General features: G+C 33.2%; 1 protein-coding gene across 1 annotated transcript in view; it reads left to right on the top strand.

The window, feature by feature from the left end:
• The window catches only part of Xrn1 (5'-3' exoribonuclease 1), a 122208-nt gene that overhangs the window by 25987 nt on the left and 75769 nt on the right, over nt 1-20452 (top strand). The window contains exons 10-18 of the mRNA XM_026385012.2: nt 2406-2543; nt 6392-6458; nt 6682-6787; nt 8251-8340; nt 10593-10749; nt 12327-12446; nt 16904-17073; nt 18568-18688; nt 18786-18884. Of these exons, the coding sequence (XP_026240797.1) occupies nt 2406-2543; nt 6392-6458; nt 6682-6787; nt 8251-8340; nt 10593-10749; nt 12327-12446; nt 16904-17073; nt 18568-18688; nt 18786-18884 (1068 nt within the window). The remainder of the gene's footprint in view (nt 1-2405; nt 2544-6391; nt 6459-6681; nt 6788-8250; nt 8341-10592; nt 10750-12326; nt 12447-16903; nt 17074-18567; nt 18689-18785; nt 18885-20452) is intronic.

Below are 20452 nucleotides of genomic sequence, written 5' to 3'. Positions count from 1 at the left end.
AGTTTTTGTTACTATAGTCCTGTAGTATGATTTGAAGTCTGCTGTTGTGATGCATTCAGCATTGCTTTTTTGGCCCAGAATTGTTTTTCCTATTCTGGGTCTTTTAGTCTTCCAAATGAATTTTAGGACTATTTTTTTTCTAGTTCTGTGAAGAATGTCATTGGTATTTTGATGAGAATTGCGTAGAATCTATATTTGCTTTGGTAGTATGGCCATTATAACAATATTAATTCTGCCTATCCACAAACATGGGAGGTTTTTCCATCTTTTGAACTCTTCAATTTCTTTCTACAGTGTTCTATAGTTTTCATTGTAGAGGTCTTTCACCCCCTTGGTTAGATTTGTTCCTAGTCCCCCTATTTGGGGACTATTATGAATGGAATTATTTTCCTGATTTCCTTCTCAGAGATTCATTGTTGGTATATAAGGAAGCTATTGATTTTTGTATGTTGATTTTGGAACCTACTGTTTGCCATGTTTGTTTAGTAGCTCTAGCAGTCTTTTGTTAGAGTTCTTTGGATCTTCTAGGTATAGGATCATATCATGTGCAAAAGTGATAATTTGACTTTTTTTCTTTCCTCTTTATTTTTTATTTTTTAATTTAAATTTTTAAATATTTTTCTAGTTGTAGATGGACACAGTATCTTTATTTTATTTATTTATTTTTTGTATGTGATGCTGAGGATTGAACCCAATGCCTCACGCATGCAAGGCAAGTGCTCAACCACTGAGCTACAACCCCGGCCCTTTATTTTTTTATTTTATTTTATTTTTTTATATTTATTTTTCAGTTGTTTTAGGTGGACACAATATCTTTGTTTTATTTTTATGTGGTGCTGAGAATCGAACCCAGTGCCTCACGCATCCGAGGCAAGCATGCTACCACTTGAGCCACATCCCTAGCCCCTTTCCTCTTTTTATACCTCTTATTTCCTTCTCATGCCTAATTGTACTGGCTAGAATTTCTTAGCATTATATTAAAAAGGAATAGTGTGAGCAGACATTGTTTTCTTGTTCTATATTTTAAAGGAAATGCTTTCAGTTTTTCCCCATTTATTATAAGGTTTGCTTTGGGTTTTTTACATGTAGCCTTTATGATGTTGAAGTAGTTTCCTTTTATCCCTAATTTCTTCAGTGTTTTAATCATGAATGAGCACTGAATTTTGTCAGAGATCTTTTATGAATCTGTTGAAATAACAAGTGATCAACTTGGTCATGGTGTATAATCTTCTTACTACGTTGTTGAACACAGTTTGCTAATATCTGATTAAGTATTTTTGCATCTGAGTTCATTGGTCTAGGGGCTGGGGCTGTAGCTCATTAGTAGAGCGCCCGCCTTGCACGTGTGAGGCACTGAGTTCGATTCTCAGCACTACATAAAAATAAATAAAGATATTGTGTCTAACTACAACTAAAAATTTAAAAAAAGGATTGGTCTATAGTTTTCTTTCCTTGACATGTCCTCATCTGGTTTTGATATGAGTATGATACTGACTTCATAAAATGAATTTGGAACTCTTCCATCCCTTTCTATTTTGTGGAATAACTTGAGGAGTATGGCCATTAGTTCTTTAAAGATTTGGTGGAATTCATCAAAGAATCCATCTCAGCTTGGCTTTTCTTTGTTAGAAGTCTTTTTATTACTACTTGTATCTCATTACAAAATACTGGTCTATTTAGGTGTTCTATGTCTTCTTGATTCAGTTTTAGCAGATAGTATTTGTCTAGAAATGTATTGTTTATCTTCTCAAAGAACCAACACTTTGTTTCATTGATCCTTTGTATTGTTTTATATTTTCAATTTCATTGATTTCAGCTCTGTTTTAATCATTACCTTCCTTCTACTGGTTTTGGAATCGATTTGTTGTTCTTTATCAAGGGCCTTGAGATGCATCCTTAGGTTGATTATTTGGGATCTTTCTAATTTTCTTATGTAGACACTCATAGCTTTAAACTTTCCTCTTAAAACTGCCTTCGTAATGTCCCAGAGGTTCTGATATATTGTATCACTATTCTCATTCGAGGCTAAGAATTTTTTAATTTCTCCCTTGATATCTTCTATGACACATTCATCACTCAAAAGTGTGTTGTTCAATCTCACTGTGTTTATATAGTCTCTGTAAGGTATTTTCATGTTAATTTCTAATTTCATACCATTATGGGCTGATAAAATACAAGGAATTATATTAGTTTTTTGTATTTACTAAAAGTTTCTTTGTGGCCTATAAATTCTGTTTTTATTTTCTTTTTATGTTTAATTTTCATAAGGAAAATGAGGTCCCCATATGTGTAAAAAGTAATATTCCCGAATTTCCTATGTCCCAGAAATAGTCATTCTGTAAAGTTTGGTTTGTCTTCTATACGTAATTGAATCATTTTCAAATGGATTCAAATTTTTTGTGCAGTTTGATCGGGAGCACTTCAGTGAAGTTTTTGTGGACCTAAAGTGGTTTGAAAGCAAAGTTGGTAACAAGTACCTCAACGAAGCAGCTGGAGTTGCAGCAGAAGAAGCCAAGAACTATAAAGAAAAGAAAAAACCAAAGGTGTCCTTTTTTTGTTTGTTTGTTAGGTGTTCTTTCACTTTTTTAGCTGTGAGATAAAACTGATACTCCTTATTTATCATTTTCCTTCTATGATTTTGGAGTTGCCTCATTTCATTTTCATTTCTTCTTTCCTATAGGTAGTTAAAAGTTGTTTTGGTTTCTTTTTCTCTACTAGATTCTTTCATTTAGATCTGATCCTTAACAGTAATTTATTTTTACCCTTGAAGAAGGACATTGTTTTTTCTTCACTTTTTCATTCTATAAATAAGTATGGAAAACATTTCTTAATATAAGAGTCTAGAAAATTACTTTTCTTTTAAAAATAATCATTTAAACCATGTTATTTGAAAACAACAGACCAACATACTAATTGTTTTTGTAGTTGTTGTTCTACTTGGTTATACATGACAGCAGAATACATTTCATTTCATCTTATACAAATGGAGCACAACATTTCAATTCTCTGGTTGTATAGGATGTAGAGATGTACCATTCATGCAATCATACATGTACCTAGGGCAATGATGTCCATCTCATTCCACCATCTTTGCAACATACTAGTTTTAAAATGTACATATTTATAGCATTTAATGTCATGAGACATTAAATAGAATGATTTTTTAAAAAATGACTTTTATATAAACTACATTAATAGGCCAGGCTAGGAGTAATTAGTGGTAAAATATCTTATAAACTGTTATTTGCTTAATAATTAAATGATAGAACTATTTAAAATATGCTAGTGCCCTCCATAACATCTCTAATAAATTCTAAAGAATGTCTTTGTGTTGTCTTGAAAACAAAACTTATGAAATTATCTTCAGCCTATCCATAGTTATGGGATCTTGATAAAGTTTCCTGCACTCCCCTTAGTATACTGGTTCTGTGTAGTTTTAAATCTAATATGTCTTGTTCCAGGAGGGGCAATTATTCTGTTTTTTCCTGGAATGGTCTTTCTAATTACTTAGCTCTTCCTTAGTGGAACTTGGTAATGGTCAGTCTTCATTCCACCTGTGCGTTTTTTACTCCTAATAAAAAGCTTTGCGATGCTTTGCGAACCTGTATGCACAGAACTAACATATCAGTAATCCCTGATTTCCTTTCCTCAACTCATTCCTTAAACTTGACCATATTCTAGGCATATGTATGTGGCTAACGTTAGAGACACAGGCAGAAATAGCCTAAGCACACAAAATCAGTAGGGGCTATAAATTGGATGAAGAAAAGGAAATGAAGATAAGGAAATGGGAAGAATTAATAATGGGAGTCATTGGCAGTTGACAGGCAATCCAAAAACAGAGGAGAGAAAAGATTGAGATCACAATGGATGAAAAACAGAAGCAGAATATGAAGGATGGATAGATGGAAGAGTTATAGAAAAACAAATGCATTGCATGGAAGAGAAATAAAGGAGTGGAAGATAGAATCATAAGAATGATAGGATTCAAGCTGGGTGCAGTGGCACACACCTGTAATCCCAGTGGCTTGGGGGGGCTGAGTCAAGAGGATCACAGCTTCAACAACTTAGAGAGCTATAAACAATATAGCTCAAAATGCTGCCTCAGAATTTAAAAAGGACTGGGGGATGTGGTGCAGGAGTTAAGCAACCCTTGGGTTCAATTCCTGGAACAATACCAAAAAACAAAAGAAAACAAAAAGGACAGGATTCAGAGATACAGAAAATAGATATTATAACCACTGAATTTAATTATAAAGGAATAGAATGTTAAAAGTGACCTAAAGGGCTGGAGATGTGGCTCAGCGGTAGCGCGCTCGCCCGGCGTGCGTGCGGCCCGAGTTCGATCCTCAGCACCACATACCAACAAAGATGTTGTGTCCACCGAGAACTAAAAAATAAATATTAAAAATTCTCTCTCTCTCTCTCTCTCCCCTCTCTCACTCTCTCTTTAAAAAAAAAAAAAAGTGACCTAAATTTTGGACACATAAAAATACTTACATTGATAACTGATACAAGGATTTGATGTTGATTGTATACCTTGTTTTAAGTAAATGAGATACTCTTTAAGTATATTCTTGGAATATGAATAATTTAAATTCATTCTTTTTTTTGCGGGGGTGGGGAGTACATACCAGGGATTGAACTTGGGCACTCTGCCATTGAGCCACATCCCCAGCCCTATTTTGTATTTTATTTAGAGACAAGGTCTCACTGAGTTGCTTAGCTCCTCACTTTTTGCTAAGGCTGGCTTTGAACTCGTGATCCTCCTCCCTCAACCTCCCTAGTCATTGGGATTACAGGAGTGCACCACTGTACCTGGCAAATGTATTCTTCTTTAACACTGATGAGAATCACTTTATCTATCTTTGAATGACTTGACTTCTAAGTTCTACATGATAGAAATGTATAGCTTTAGGGATAGGGATGTAGCTCAGTTGGTATTGTGCTTCCCTAGCATGTACAGGGCCCTAGGTTCTATCCCTAGAAACACACACACACACACACAGTTTTAGAAATTGATAACCAAAAACATTTATGTATTACTTATTATTTTTAAGCTTTTACAAAGTTCTTTAAGAATTTTTAAAAGTTTTTTAATTTGTTCTTTTTAAATATACATGACAATGAAGTATATTTTGACATATTATACATGCATGGAGTATAACTTGCAGTTCTTGTGGTCATACATGATGTTGAGTTACAATGGTTGTGTATTCATATATGAACATAGGACAGTTATGTTCAATTCATTCTATTGACTTTTCTATTCCCATCCCCCTTCCCTTCCCTGAATTCTCCTTTCTCTAGTCCAGTGAACTTCTACTCTTCTCTTCCCACCCTTTATTGTGTATTAGCATCTGCTTATCAGAGAGAAAACTTTGGTTTTGGGGGATTGGCTTATTTCACTTAGTATGATATTCTCTAGTTCCATCCATTTACCAGCAAATGCCATAATTTGATTCTTCCTTATGGCTGATTAATATTCCATTGAGTATATATACCATATTTTCTTTATCCATTCATCTGTTCAAGCACACCTAGGTTGGTTCCATAGCTTAACTATTGTGATTTGAGCTGTTTATAAACATTGATGTAGCTATGACACCGTAGTATGCTGATGTTAAGTCCTTTGGGTATATGCTGAGGAGTAGGATAACTGGGTCAAATAGTGGTTTCATTCTATATTGTCTAAGGAATCTCCCTACTGCTTTCCAGAATGGTTGCACCATTTGCAGTCCCACCAGCAATGTATGAGTGTACCTTTTCCCCACATCCTTACCAACATTTATGGTTATATTTTTGACGTTTGCCATTCTGAGTAGAGTAAGATGAAATCTCAGTTTAGTTTTAATTTGCATTTCTCTAATTGCTACAGATGTTGAACATTTTTTTCACATATTTGTTGACCAATCATATTTCTTTTTCTGTGAAGTGTCTTTTCAGTTCCTTTGACCATTTACTGATTGAGTTATTTGAGTTTTTTTGTTGTTTTTTTTTTTTTGAGAGAGAGAGAGAGAATTTTTTTAATATTTATTTTTCAGTTTTCGGTGAACACAACATCTTTATTTTATTTGTATGTGGTGCTGAGGATCGAACCCAGCACTCTGCGCATGCCAGGCAAGTGCGCTACCACTTGAGCCACATCTCCAGCACGAGTTATTTGGCTTTTTGGTGTTAAGTTTTTTTTGTGTGAGTTCTTTCTGTATTCTCAAGATTAATGCTCTATTTGATGTGCAGATGGTAGAGAATTTTTTCTATTCTGTAGGCTCTCTCTTCACGTTCTTGATTGTTTCCTTTAAGGATAATTTCAATTAGTTTTAGCATTTTTTAAATATCCCCTTGAAATATATCTTACCATTTATTTTATGATGATTTATAATTTTTATAGGGCCAGGAAAATTCTGTATGTTGGGCTGCTTTAGACAAAAATGAAAGTGAAGTGGTAGCTTCTAAGGGTAAGTACAAACTATATAGTTTGATATGTTATTACTTTTTATGTGTTATTACTTTGACCGAATAGTTATAATTTGATATATCAATACTAATTTAGTAATATTGAATTCGACAAATTGCTATGATAACTTATAAGAATCAACTTTGATATGCATTTATCAGAGCATTAGAAGAAAAACAGAATATTCATAACTGTCAGTCACTATCTTTCTTTTTTCCCTCTAGATAACTTAGAAGATGAGACTGAAGATGATGATCTATTTGAAACTGAGTTTCGACAATATAAAAGAACATATTACATGACAAAGATGGGGGTTGATGTAGTCTCTGAGTACGTTTTTGCCAATCCTTTTACTTTAAAGTAAAAAAAAAAAATTAGATTTTGCAGTTCTTCAGAAAACAGCACAATTCTGACAAAGTAGTAGAAGACAAGGATTTTTTGGTTTCATAAATTATTGTAGATTTCAACTAGTAGGATATGGTTTTGGAGAAGGTGATATTAATTCTGACTTATATTATAATTAAAATAGAGAAATTGTCCTTATACACAGAAAGCTTATTACAAAGTTACTTAAAATAGTAAAAAATTAATCCAGTGTCCAATAAGAAGGTTCCCAGTAATCAGGCTCTGCATCATCATCATCACAGTCACCATCCCTCTCATCTCCACATCTTCAGAATCTGTGTAGCTGCTAAACTGGTACTTGAAGAAATTTCATAATTATTTGGAAAGATACTTAAATTTTAAAACAGAACACAAACTCATACATGTAGCTCATACTCATTAATACTTTTAAAAAAATCAACGTAGGAATAGAAAAGACTGATACTGGTGTGGTAGTGCACACCTATTGTCCTACATACTTAGGAGGCTGTGGTGGGAGGATGACTTGAGGCCCGGAGTTCAAGACCAGTCTGGGCAACATGGCTAGACACCATCTTAAATTAAAGAGAGACTGAAAAAGAGGGCTGGAGTTGTGGCTCAGCAGTAGAGTACTCGTCTAGCACATGCGAGGCCCTGGGTTCAATCCTCAGCACCATATAAAAATAAATAAATAAAATAAAGGTATTGTGTCTAACTACACCTAAAAAATAAATATTAAAAAAAAAGACTGAAAATAAACATACCAAAATGTATAGTGATTGCTGTAAGGGAATGAAAATGTTTGTTTTTATTCCTAGGGAAATATTTGTTTTATAATAACAAAGTAATAATTTCATGTATAAAAGCATACCTCCCAGAAATATGGAGACTTGGAATTTCTTAAGCAACTACTTTGGACTTTAGACTAATGCCTGTCTTGGTATTCAAAGATTGATTTTACCCAAACCTTAAATGATAGCTTTTGGTTTTTGAGAGAAGAAATTAGAAGAGAATCTTGCTCAGCAGCTGTAGCACTTTTCAAAGGGTATTTTAGCTGCTATAACCAGGCTTTTCAAGAACTTTCTGATGTGCCCATCTCATCCCTACTATTTAAGAGAGCAACAGTACTGCTTGATAAAATATTTCATTAGCTAAGTCTTTAAACTGTAGACCAAATGTGTCATAGATTTACTAGTCAAATATGCATAGCAGGCTTGATAGTTGGTGTAGGTGAAGCAAACCTTTCATGTGAAAGGTGGAATTTTCTTGGAGTTTTTCTGATTGTTATTTTTAAGTAGTATATAATTTGTAGTTAATTCATTGACTTAATAAGCCATGTGAGGTAATATGTATGAGAAAATATACTCTAGAAACACTGACCTATTTTCAAAAAAAAATAATGTAATGAAAATATTCCTTTCTATTTTCAGTGATTTTCTGGCTGATCAAGCTTCATGTTATGTTCAGGCAATACAGTGGATTCTGCACTATTACTATCATGGTGTTCAGTCCTGGAGCTGGTAAGAGGATATCTTTTTTAAAATGTGTTTTTCTGTAAGAATCTCATTTAGACATTTCTTCTTCGTCATCGTGTGTGTGTGTGTGTGTGTGTGTGTGTGTGTGTGTGTGTGTTTTTTGCTGGAGATTGAACCCAGGGCCTTGTGCATGTTAGGCAAGCACTCTCCCAACTGAACTATATCTTCTGCCCAGGTAATCTTTTCTTAAATGAAAATACTTGAAAAAGATGCTTCTAGCCCTAGCAGATGATAAAAGGTCTTTATTAATCTAAGGATGTAAAATTCTGTATTTAGATAAATCAGAGCTGAAGATGTAATTCGGTTGTAGCTCATTTGTCTAGTATGCAAGAAGTCCTAGTTTAAGTCCCAGCATCACCCCCCCCCAAAAGAGAGAGAGAGAGAGAGAGAGAGAGAGAGAGAGAGAGAGAAAAGAGATGAATCATGTATGACTTAAGTTTAGATAACTATCAGATCTGGGTGATAGTTACATGGGGGTATTCGTTGTATTCTCTAAATTTTTGTGTGTTTTAATTTTTTTTTTTTCAAATAGTAGTAATTTTTTGAAGACTAGACTAGTTGTATGTTAGGCTGGAAAAATAAAGGAGAAAGGAATTATTTGCTTTTACTGGAAATAGTAATAATTTGCCATTTCTCTTCCCTGTTCCAGCAAATTTTGTTCAAAACCATCCACCAAAATAGAAAAGTAACAGACCAAAAGATGATCAGTGAAAAGTGAAGACTTAGGTGATAACATAGCTCTGCTTTGTTTTTTTAAGAGGGCTCACATAAGTTGTTTCTATTGTTTTCACGAATTAAGACCAGACACTTGAGAAGCATGTTCTCATCTAATCTTCACAACTAAAGTAGACATTGTTTTCCCCCATTACAGATGAAGCAATAAAGCCTCAAAAAGTTTAATCTTCCCAAAATCTTACATCCCAGAACCAAGTCCAAGTGTGTCTGATTCCAGAGTCTGTTTGTTTTACATTATTTCTCCTTTTTCCATTGCTTTGAAATGTATGCCACAATTAGAAAATATAAACACACAACACACACACACACACACACACACACACACACACACACCTGAGTCATACACCTAGAGCATATCGAAAAATTTTTAAGTGTGTATGTTCAAAGCTTTGTAAAAATATGTAGTTAAAGATGGAATGGTGGGGCTGGGATTGTGGCTCGATGTGTGAGACACTGGGTTCGATCCTCAGCACCACATAAAAATAAACAAATAGCGGGTGCAGTGGGGCACACCTGTAATCCCAGGGGTTTGGGAGGCTGAGACAGGAGGATCACAAGTTCAAAGCCAGCCTCAGCAAAAGCAAGGCGCTAAGCAACTTTCTGAGACCCTGTCTCTAAATAAAATACAAAAAAAAATGCTTGGGGATGTGGCTCAGTGGCCAATTACTATTGAATTCAATCCCCAGTACCATCAATCAATCAATAAATAAATAGTGTCATCTATAGCTTAAAAAAAAGGATGGAATGATTTAAAATATAAAGTTAAACATGAATGATATAAAATAAAATTAGTATGTAATTGATGCATGTTTTAATCTCTATTATAAATATAATAATATGTATATGAATTCAAATAAAAAAGTTCTTAGAGTTGACCATTAAAGGCCACATTAGCTTAGACTCACTATTCCTCCCTCTGTCCTTATGAACTAATTAAAGCTTTTATCAGAACCTTCAGCTACTCCCAGAACCTTGATTGAAGGTCCCAGGGCCAACTGATAAGACTAAAGATCCTCTGACTACCTCATTACTGTCCAGCGTATGGACTGGAAGATTCATGATGAGCATTTTGTGAATTCAAAAAAGTATTACAAATTCAAGATCAGTGGCATGCACCTGTAGTGCCAACACTAAGGAAGCTGAGGCAGGAGGATCACTTGAGACCCCATCTCAAAAACAGCATTACATTATATGCATTCTTCAATTACCTGATTTTTAGAAATCTGAAACTGCACTAGAAAATTAAGGAAATATAATACTTTTTGCCATCTTGCCATCCACATTTTCTAACTGTGCCGATTTCTTATATTCGGGTGGTAGAATTGTGGGTGATACTTATTTTTTCTTGAAATTTATTGCTATATGGTGTTAAACTATAGAAGAAATATATATATGTATGTATATGTATATATATATACACACACACACACATATATATATATATAAAAATTATTGACTTGTTTCATGGTTTCCAGTTGCTTAAAACTCATTTTGTTTTGTAGGTATTATCCTTATCATTACGCACCTTTCCTGTCAGACATCCGCAACATCAGTACACTCCAAATCCGTTTTGAACTAGGAAAACCTTTTAAACCATTTGAACAGCTTCTTGCTGTACTTCCAGCAGCTAGCAAAAATTTACTTCCTACATGCTATCAGGTGAGTTTTAGATGATTTTTTTTTTTTTTTTTTTTTTTTTTTTTTTGGTGGTGGTGCTGGGGATTGAACCCATGGCCTTGGGCATGCAAAGCAAGCACTTTACCAACTGAGCTATATCTCCAGCCCCAGGTGAGTTTTAGAATTGAATGTTTTTATGTTCTTTTTCATATTTAAGAGTTCCTTGTCCAAATCTAAGAAACAATAATACACAAATATATTTAGTAGATAAATACATCTATTTTTCATTTTAAATACAGTATTTCTTTAACAAGCTCCTTGAAAAGTAATTTCTGGTTTAAATGCTGGTTTTGTTTTAAAAGTGAAAAAACTTTATAAACTGTTTAGAGCCTAGCTTTTTCATTTTTAACACCTTTAAACACATCTTTAATTTGTGTCTACACTGAAGAAAGTAAACTAAAACAGGTAAAATCAGAAACTATCTTGTTGGTCTACACATTTTCAGATTCATTCCTGTTCTCTCTTACCTGCTGCCTATTAGAACATGGATGCCTCTGGTAAATAATTTATCAGCAGTATTACCCCCATGTATATTTGAATTTTAAGGATTTCATTTATCAAACTGAAAGGCTAACATATTTTACATAACAAGAGGAATACAGGGTCAGCAAAATTATACTAAGCTAACAGATCATGAAAGTACACTTCATTAGTTCTTCTAGAGTATCAGTAGTACGTTCTTCTAATTCAATGGTCAGCTTCCAGGAATTATGTACACACATACCTTTTGCTGTGTCAGAAAGATTCTGACGCTTAACCCAGCCTTGATCCTAGCCTCTTGCCTCCCCTTATAAGTTTCTTTGAAGTTTTTTTTTCTTCCCTTGCACATATTAAACTTTGATATTCAGCTACTATGAGCCTGTATGACCATGCAAGTGTATTACAGCCATGATTGTTTTATTTGCTCATTGCAAGTACCATATTCATTAATATTTTGAATATCATGCCGGGAACATGTTGTTTTATTTATTTGAAAAAAAAATTTATTGTCTTCTGTATTCATTTCCTTATGCTTTCTTTTTGTAAAACATCTATACACTTTGTCTACCTGTGTTATAAAATCTTTAATAATAAAAAATGTGTATTATTGGACTCTTTGATGTTAGTGGTTCAGTAGTTCTTGGATTTTAATTGTTTATTTCTTTAATTCTGGACAACAGTTGTTATATTACTTAATAGAATCAATCAGGACACAAAGAATTATTTTTTTTTTAATGGAGGACTATTAGAAGCTTCTGAAATGAAGCCTGAAAAAGAAAACAGAATTTAGGGGCTACATCTCACAGAATGAAAAGTTTTTAAAATGACAAAGTTCAGAGTAAAGATGTGTTTGCTATATAACTAAGTGAATGAAACAGGAATGTAAACAATAGTAGTGAAATTGGAATTCTTATAGTTGAAAATCAAAATATAGCAACTGAGTGCATTGCAATACCTAAAAATAAAAATTTAGTTTGCTTAAAAATTTTAAAGTAACTTGTAAGGAAATGTTATAAGTACATTAATAAAAAGCTATATTAATTTTCTTATATTTCTATATACTATTTTATTTTTTATAGCATTTGATGACCAGTGAAGACTCTCCAATTATAGAATATTATCCACCTGATTTTAAAACTGATCTAAATGGAAAACAACAGGAATGGGAAGCTGTGGTATTAATACCTTTTATTGATGAGGTCAGTGCATGTAATAACTATATACATTCTTTCACTTAAGTTAATAAGCAGTTGATTTTCATCACCACTTATATTTTGTTTGAGACTTAGCCACTCTTCATTGTGTACTCAAAACTTCAATGTATATTAATGATAAGGCTGGAATGGCTTTACTAATATTAGACAAAGTAAATAACTTCAGAACAAAGAATATTACCAGAGGTAAACAGGGATATTTCTTATGATAAGAGAGGCAATCAGTTCATCAAGGCATAGTAACTGGACATATAGCTTGGTGATAAAGTACTTGTTTAATATGTATGAGGTCCTAAGTTTGATCCCCAGAATCAAAAAAAAGAAAGGAAGAAAAGACAGAAAAATCCTAAATACATATGCACCTAATAACAGTTTCAACTCGAAACAAAAACTCAGATTAAGGAAGAAAGAGAGAAATCCACAATTATAGGTAGAAATTTTGATACTTTTCTCTGAAGGATTGATAGCACAAGACAGGAAATAAGGATAAAGATTTCAATAAAAACCTACTCAACTTCATTAATATTTATAATACACTATACTGAGAATGTACATTCTTTCAAGTGAAATGGTGGAAATTGCCCAATTAGAATACTATAGAATTTTCAGAACTGAGATTGTTTTTGTCTCATGGAGGATTATTGCTCAAACTCTGATGCTAAGGTGTGATCTGCTTGTCTGCACATATATACACACATCCTCTTCAGCTTGAGCATTTGTCAGGCTTCCCTTAATATCTGCCCCATTTTCTCAGAATGTTCTTGCTGATTTGTTTCTGTGTAAGGTGGGGAAGTTAGTAAAGCTGTTTAACATACATTGACTACACAATCTAGCAATAAACTCTTGAATACTTATACTAGAGAGTGAAAACTATGTCCACAAAAAAAACAATGTGTGAATGTTCAGAGCAATTTTATTTGGAATAACTGCAAACTAGAAAAAAAATTCAAATATCTTTTATTGTGTAAATGGGTAAACACATAGTGCATTCTCATAATGAAATAACTTAGCAATAAAAAAGGAAAGAACTGTTGATATAAAAAGCTTGGATGAAAATATTTACTTAAGTGAAAAAAGACATGTAAAAACTAGTAGTTTGGGGTTGCGGTTGTGGCTCAGTGGTACAGTGCTTGCCTAGCATGTGTGAGGCACTGTGTTTGATCCTCAGTACCACATAAAAATAAATTTAAAAAATAAAGGTGTTGTCCATCTATAACCAAAAAAAAAAAATTTAAAAAGAAAATTAGTAGTATACTAGTATTGAAATAATCTCAGGGACTTGGTTTTGATAATATACTATGGTTTTATATATAAGAGGTTATCACTAGGGAAAACTGGAAAGCATAGGAATGCTCTTTACTATAATAATTCACAACTTTTTGTGAATCTGAAATTATTTTTTAAAGTGTACAATGCAGTTTTATTAACTTTAGTCACCATACTCCAGAACTTATTCATCCCGTATAACTAAAAGTTTGTACACTTTGACCAACCTTTCTCTGTCCCCTCTTCCCCCATTCCCCACCCCTACTAGCCCCTGCCAACAACCATTCTGCTCTGCTTCTAAAGAGTTCAACTTCTTAGATTCCACATGTATATAATATCATGCAACATATCATCTTTCTGTGTCTATCTTATTTCACTTAGCATAATGTCCCCCAGGTTCATTCATGTTATCACATATGACAGAATTTCCTGTCTTTAAAGACTGAGTCATTCCATTGTATATGTATACCATATATTCTTTATCCTTTTATCTGTTGACCAACCCTTAGGGTAATTCCATAGCGTGGCTACTATAAACAGTGCTGCAGTGAACTTGGGAGTTAATTATTTCATTTTATTTGGATATTTATTTGCTTGTCAGATTGCTGGATCAAACAGTAATATTTTTAAATTTTTTTAATAATCTACATGGTGTTTACCATAATGACTATACTAACTTACATTCTACCAGCAGTATAAAGGGCTCTTTCTTTATCCTCACCAATAATAGCTTTTGTCTTTAACTTTTTTATAATCTCCATCCTAATAGAAATAAGATGATATCTCATTGTAGTTTTATTTTTCATTTCTTTGATTATTAGTAATGTTGAACGTTTTTTCATTTTCCTGCTGTTCTATGCATGTTTTTGGCAAGTGAACCTAGGGCCTAATGCCTGCTACTAAGCAAGCACTCTACCACTAAGCTACACTCCAGTTCTGTGTGTCTTCTTTGGAAAAATATCTATTCAGATCCTTTCCTGATTTTTTAAAAATATATTTTTAGTTGTAGATGGACACAATATCTTTATTTATTTTTATGTGGTGCTGAGGATTGAACCCAGGGCCTCATATATTCTAGGAGAGCTCTCTACTGCTAAGCTACAATCCTAGTCCCCACTTTGCTGATTTTTGTCAGTTTTTGTTTTGTTGCTAATGAGTTGATATATATTTATACTGAGTTTCTAATATATTTTTGGATTGTACTTCTTTAAGAGCTATATAGTTTGCAAATGTTTTCTCCCATTCCATAAGTTGTCTCTTGGCTTTGTTATTTCCTTTGCTATGCAGACATATTATTAAGTTTGCTGCAGTCCCACTTGTCTGTTTTTGCTTTTGTTGCCTGTGCTTTTTCAATCATATCCAAAAAATCATTTCCCATACTGTGTCAAGAAGGATTTTCCTTGTTTTCTTCTCATTATTTTATAGCTTAGATATTTCAGTCATTAATCCATTTTTAGTTGATTTCTTTGTTGATGATGTAAGATAAGGATCCAGTTTCATTTTTCTTCATGTGGATATCTAATTTTTCCACTACTGTTTATTGAAGAGACTATCCTGTTCCTGTTGTTTATTCTTGGCACCCTTTCAAAGATTAGTTGACTATAAATCCTGGATTTATTTTTGCGCTCTCTAGTTTGTTCCTTTGGCCTATATATCTGTTTTTCTTGAGTGTAGTTTTGTATATGTTCACCCTTTACATTTTCTCTTTTGTAAATTGCCTGTTTATACTTGTTTGTATTCTCTCCTTCATTTCTCTTCTTTTTGATTTTTTTAAGTAAATAAGTATGTTAAGAGTAGTGTTTTCATTATCACATTTGTCTACTGATTTGTTATATAGTATATCTTCTGTTACATACACTTTCTTTTACTTCAAAATATCTTTTTCCTTAAAGATGTTAGACTTTTTCTGCTTCAAAAAGAACTTAATTGCTGTCATGTATAACTAATTACTGTCATGTATAACTAATTAAAACAAAAAATTTCAGAAAAAAGAGCTTATTCCTCTAAATCATCAATATTTTAGATTTTCTCTTAATACTTTTATGTGTATGTGTCTTTTTAATAACTGGATAGTTAAGTCAATAATGACAACATCATTACTTAAATATCTGAATTCCTATGTTTGAAGTATCTTTGGATTCACTTTTAATTCTTTTCTGTTGTTCTCATCTGATTTTATTATAATGGCTTTATAATGGTGATAGGATCTGGTAAGACTCGTCCCAAATTCTTTTTTTTTTTTTTTAAAGAGAGAGAGAAAGAGAGAATTTTTTAATATTTATTTTTTAGTTTTCGCCAGACACAACATCTTTGTTTGTATGTGGTGCTGAGGATCGAACCCGGGCCACATGCATGCCAGGCCTGTGCACTACCTCTTGAGCCACATCCCCAGCCCCCAAATTCTTTTTTAGTATTCACACATTCTTCTATGTGAACATTGTTACAATTTTGTCCTCTTAAAAAAGCAATTTGTTTTTTTTTTTTTTTTTTCATTATGGGGATTGAACTCAGAGGTGCACTACCAGCCCTTTTTATTTTGAGATAGAGTCTCACTAAATTGCTGAGGCTGGCCTCAATCTTGTAATTCTCCTTTCTTAGCTTATCAAATCACTAGAATTACAGTCAGGCACCACCATGTCTGGCTAAAAAGTTTACATATATTTTAAACTATTGTTATTTTGATTGGAATTATGTTAAATTTGTAAGTTAATTTAGAAAGGTGGACAGTTGCTATGCCACTGCAAAATTTGTAAAGTAAAAAAATAATACTGCATGACTTATGATATTATAAGTTCATGTTTAAAATTTAATTCTTGAGCTGGGACTAGTGCAGTGGTGTTTATATTGTATGTGTAAGGCCCTAGGTTCAATTTATAGTCCCACAAAATAAAATAAAATTTGATTCACTGCTGCTATTTTTATCTGCACTTTAGTGGCTACTATTGGAGTAATAGTTTCAGAGGAATTTGCAGTGGCAGCAGTATGCTAGATCCCTATGAAGCAATGAAGAGCATATCACATTTTTATGTAAGAAATTGGAAGAGTTTCAGTAGTTAAGATTTTGTTTTTCAAGCACACAAATAGTGATTCTACATGGAAGAAAAAGTATTTATTCGGTACATTGAGATTATAGAATTTTAAAACTTTTAATCCTTCTTTTCGTTCTTTACATTCAGAAGCGATTGTTGGAAGCCATGGAGACATGTAACCACTCCCTCAAAAAGGAAGAGAGGAAAAGAAACCAACATAGTGAATGTCTAATGTGCTGGTATGATAGAGACACAGAGTTTACCTACCCTTCTCCATGGCCAGAAAAGTTCCCTGCCATAGAACGATGTTGTACAAGGTAAGGTTATGTGGTAATTTTTCAACAACAAAGAGCCCTCTGACACCAAAACAGTTTTGAATATCTATTTTGGAGAATGAACAAATAGTTTATGACAGAGTCAATTGATTATTAATGAGCTGGGTGTGATGGCATGTGCCTGTATTGCCAGGAACTCAGAAAGCCGAGGTGGAAGAATCACTTGAGCCCAAGAATTTGACACCAGCCTAAGCAACATAGCAAAACCCTGTCTCAAAAAAAACAAAACAAGGGCTGGGGTTGTGGTTCAGCAGTAGAGCATTTGCCTAGCACATGTAAGGTGCGGGGTTCGATCCTCAGCAACACATAAAAATAAATAAATAAAATAAAATAATTTAAAACTTTAAAAAAACAAAACCTAATTAAATGGATTTTATCCAATTTGCAGGGATTTCAGCATCTCTAACACTTGTTCCTACATTTCTCCACTTTGCTCAGATTCTACCCTCTTTTCTTCTATTAAAATTTTATGTTTTTTCTTCCTAATGTATGTCTCTGTCTATTGTGTCACTGTAGAGGATTTTTGTTTTGAATTTTTCTTTTTCATTGTCAGTGTCTCTGCTGCCAGCATTATTTGATATGCTCTAACTTGGCCTCTTGTACCACCAACCACCCAACTCGAAAGAAGAAAAGTAAAAGATTCACTCTTATTACCTCAGACCCATGTTTTCTCTTCTTAATTAAATGTCTATTTTCTCTTTTCTTTTTTGGTACCGGGGATTGAACCCAGAGAAGTTTACTACTGAATTACATTTTATTGTTTTTATTATTTATTTTGAGAGGGTCTCACTCTGCTGCTTAGGCTGGTCTCAAACTTGATGATTCTTTTTACCTCAGCCTCCAGAGTCTCTGGAATTACAGGCATATGCCACTCATCTGGAATTTTTTCTCTTTTCATCCCTGCAAATAATCTACCCCAAAGGTAGTTGAGTTGCAAATAAAGTGAACATCTCTCAGTGTAATATTTCCTCTTGTTAAAGCAAGTAGGACAATGAGGTAGTTATTATAAAATGTTAATTTTTCATCTTGGATTTTGAGACATGAACAATATAGATATTTGTGTTTTCTTTATAAATCAGTTATACATATAGATTTAAGTTTCTGAAGGAAAAGTTCATGGTTGTATCTAGACCAGTAACAACAGAGAAGCTAGGATATCCTTCCCAGTATTCTATTTGTCTAGAAGAACTAATTGTCATTCCCTTCTCTAAAAGTCAGAATAATTCTTGGAAAATAATTAAGGGAAAGTTGAAAAACTGTAAGTGCTTGTAATGTTTGAACTTTATTTTATTTTTTTAATATTTATTTCTTAGTTGTAGTTGCACACAATATCTTTATTTTATTTATTTATATGTGATGCTGAGGATCAAACCCAGGGCCTCGCATGTACTAGGCGAGCACTTTACCCCTGAGCCACAACCCCAGTCCTAATGTTTGAATTTTAAATTAAATACCTTGATTTGATTTATTTTCTAGGTACAAAATAATATCATTAGATGCTTGGCGTGTGGACATAAACAAGAACAAAATAACCAGAATTGACCAGAAGGCATTATATTTCTGCGGATTCCCTACTCTGAAACACATCAAACATAAAGTCAGTGGCTATTTAATTCAGAACCTTTTCACTTTATTATAATGTGAACTGCTTATGGAGAAAGAATTAAAATCAAATTCTTTGAATTCTTTTAAAGTTTTTTTTGAAAAAAAGTGGTGTTCAAGTATTCCAGCAAAGCAGTCGTGGAGAAAACATGATGTTGGAAATCTTAGTGAATATAGAATCAGATGAACTTGTAAGTATTTCATTCATCATTTATTTATTCAGTGCTTATTATGGATAAAAATGTTTGTAGTCACCAAGGTATTTACCAATGATGTATAATGTGCTATACTCCAGAGGTTCACATTCTAAATAAGGATGAAGCAAAAAAACATTTACACTAATTAAATAACAGTTTAAGAACCTGTATAATTGTAGCACAGTAAGCAAAAATGTACTCCAGGAACTTTGGAAGGAGATGAACTAAATAAGCCAAAGGTTAAGTACAGACTTGCATGCAGATGAAAAGAGTCTTGAGCCAGGTTCAAAAGACATATTAGGGCAAAGAGGAGAAAAGGAGGGGAAAGTCAGGCTAGTTGAAAGAAATATCACAAACTGGGAATTTTTAGTAAAAAATAAGTATATGATAAATTATGTTATTCTTTTAACCTTTTTGAATGTAAATTATTTAATACTTTTTCTTATTTTAAAATAAATGTGATATGAGAAAGGACTAAACTTGACTGAAATGGAGGACTTGTGGGAAATAGTGGATGATAAGGTTGAAAAAACAGATTGAGGCCAGATGTTATAGAGGACTTTGAATACCAGGCTAAGAAATTTTGGAGGGTTTTTTTTCCCATGATTATTACATTGAAATCAATATTTTCATAAAGATTAATTTGGTGGCATTATCATAGACTAAATTGCACAAAAGAGCAATGGAAGAAAATGGGAAAGTTTGCTAGTTCAGAAACTATAGCACTATGTTTAGGTGATAAGGGCCTAAACTGTGGAAGTGGCAATAGATTAAATGAGCAAGATAAATTGACAAGTTTTATTATTTGTTCAAATACAGAGGGTAAAAAGAGAAAGAAAACAGTAGCTATTACTGAGCTATCTAAGCTACTAGGGAATAATTGTAGTTTACTGGATAGAAAAGTTAAAATAGAGGAATTGCTGATTTAGGATGATTAATGGTGAATATTTATACTGGTACTAGGACATTTAACTGGAGCTGCTTTGCCAGCTTTTCTTTTCTTTTTTAATATTTTCAGCTGTAGATGGACACAATATCTTTATTTTATTTTATTTTATTTTTTATGTTGTGCTGAGAATCAAACCTAGTGCCTCACACATGCTAGGCTCACACACTCTACTACTGAGCCACAACTCCAGCCTGCCAGCTTTTCTTAAACAATGTTTCACAAGTGATAAAAGCCCTAATGCCCTAAGGCACTCATTGTCTGCAATAAATTAACTTATCTTCTACTACTTTAGAATGATGCTAGTTATGAACCATTCTTAGAAAAATCAAGAAAATAATTAAGTTATTTTTTATTTGTATTGTAGTTCAGATGGAAAAGCTCAGTTAAAGGCTGCTTATTCATAGTTAAATGCCTGGAGCTTGAGCAAAGAGAGAGAGGATTCTACAGGCTGTCAACAGAGAATTGATAGCTTAGGCCTTGAGACTCATTTCCTCAAAGAAAAGCTTCACCGAGCATTCATGGTCTCAACATTACCCACAGTTGTATAGGGTGCAAAAGAGCCAATAAAAGTAACATAGTGAGCCTGGCTACTTGGGAGGATCTAAAGTTTGTG

This window comes from Urocitellus parryii, chromosome 2 (genome assembly GCF_045843805.1).
Source record: "Urocitellus parryii isolate mUroPar1 chromosome 2, mUroPar1.hap1, whole genome shotgun sequence".
Classification (NCBI taxonomy): Eukaryota; Metazoa; Chordata; class Mammalia; order Rodentia; family Sciuridae; genus Urocitellus; species Urocitellus parryii.
The sequence above is the reverse complement of the archived record's forward strand: the minus strand, read 5'-3'. Positions and strand labels throughout refer to the sequence as shown.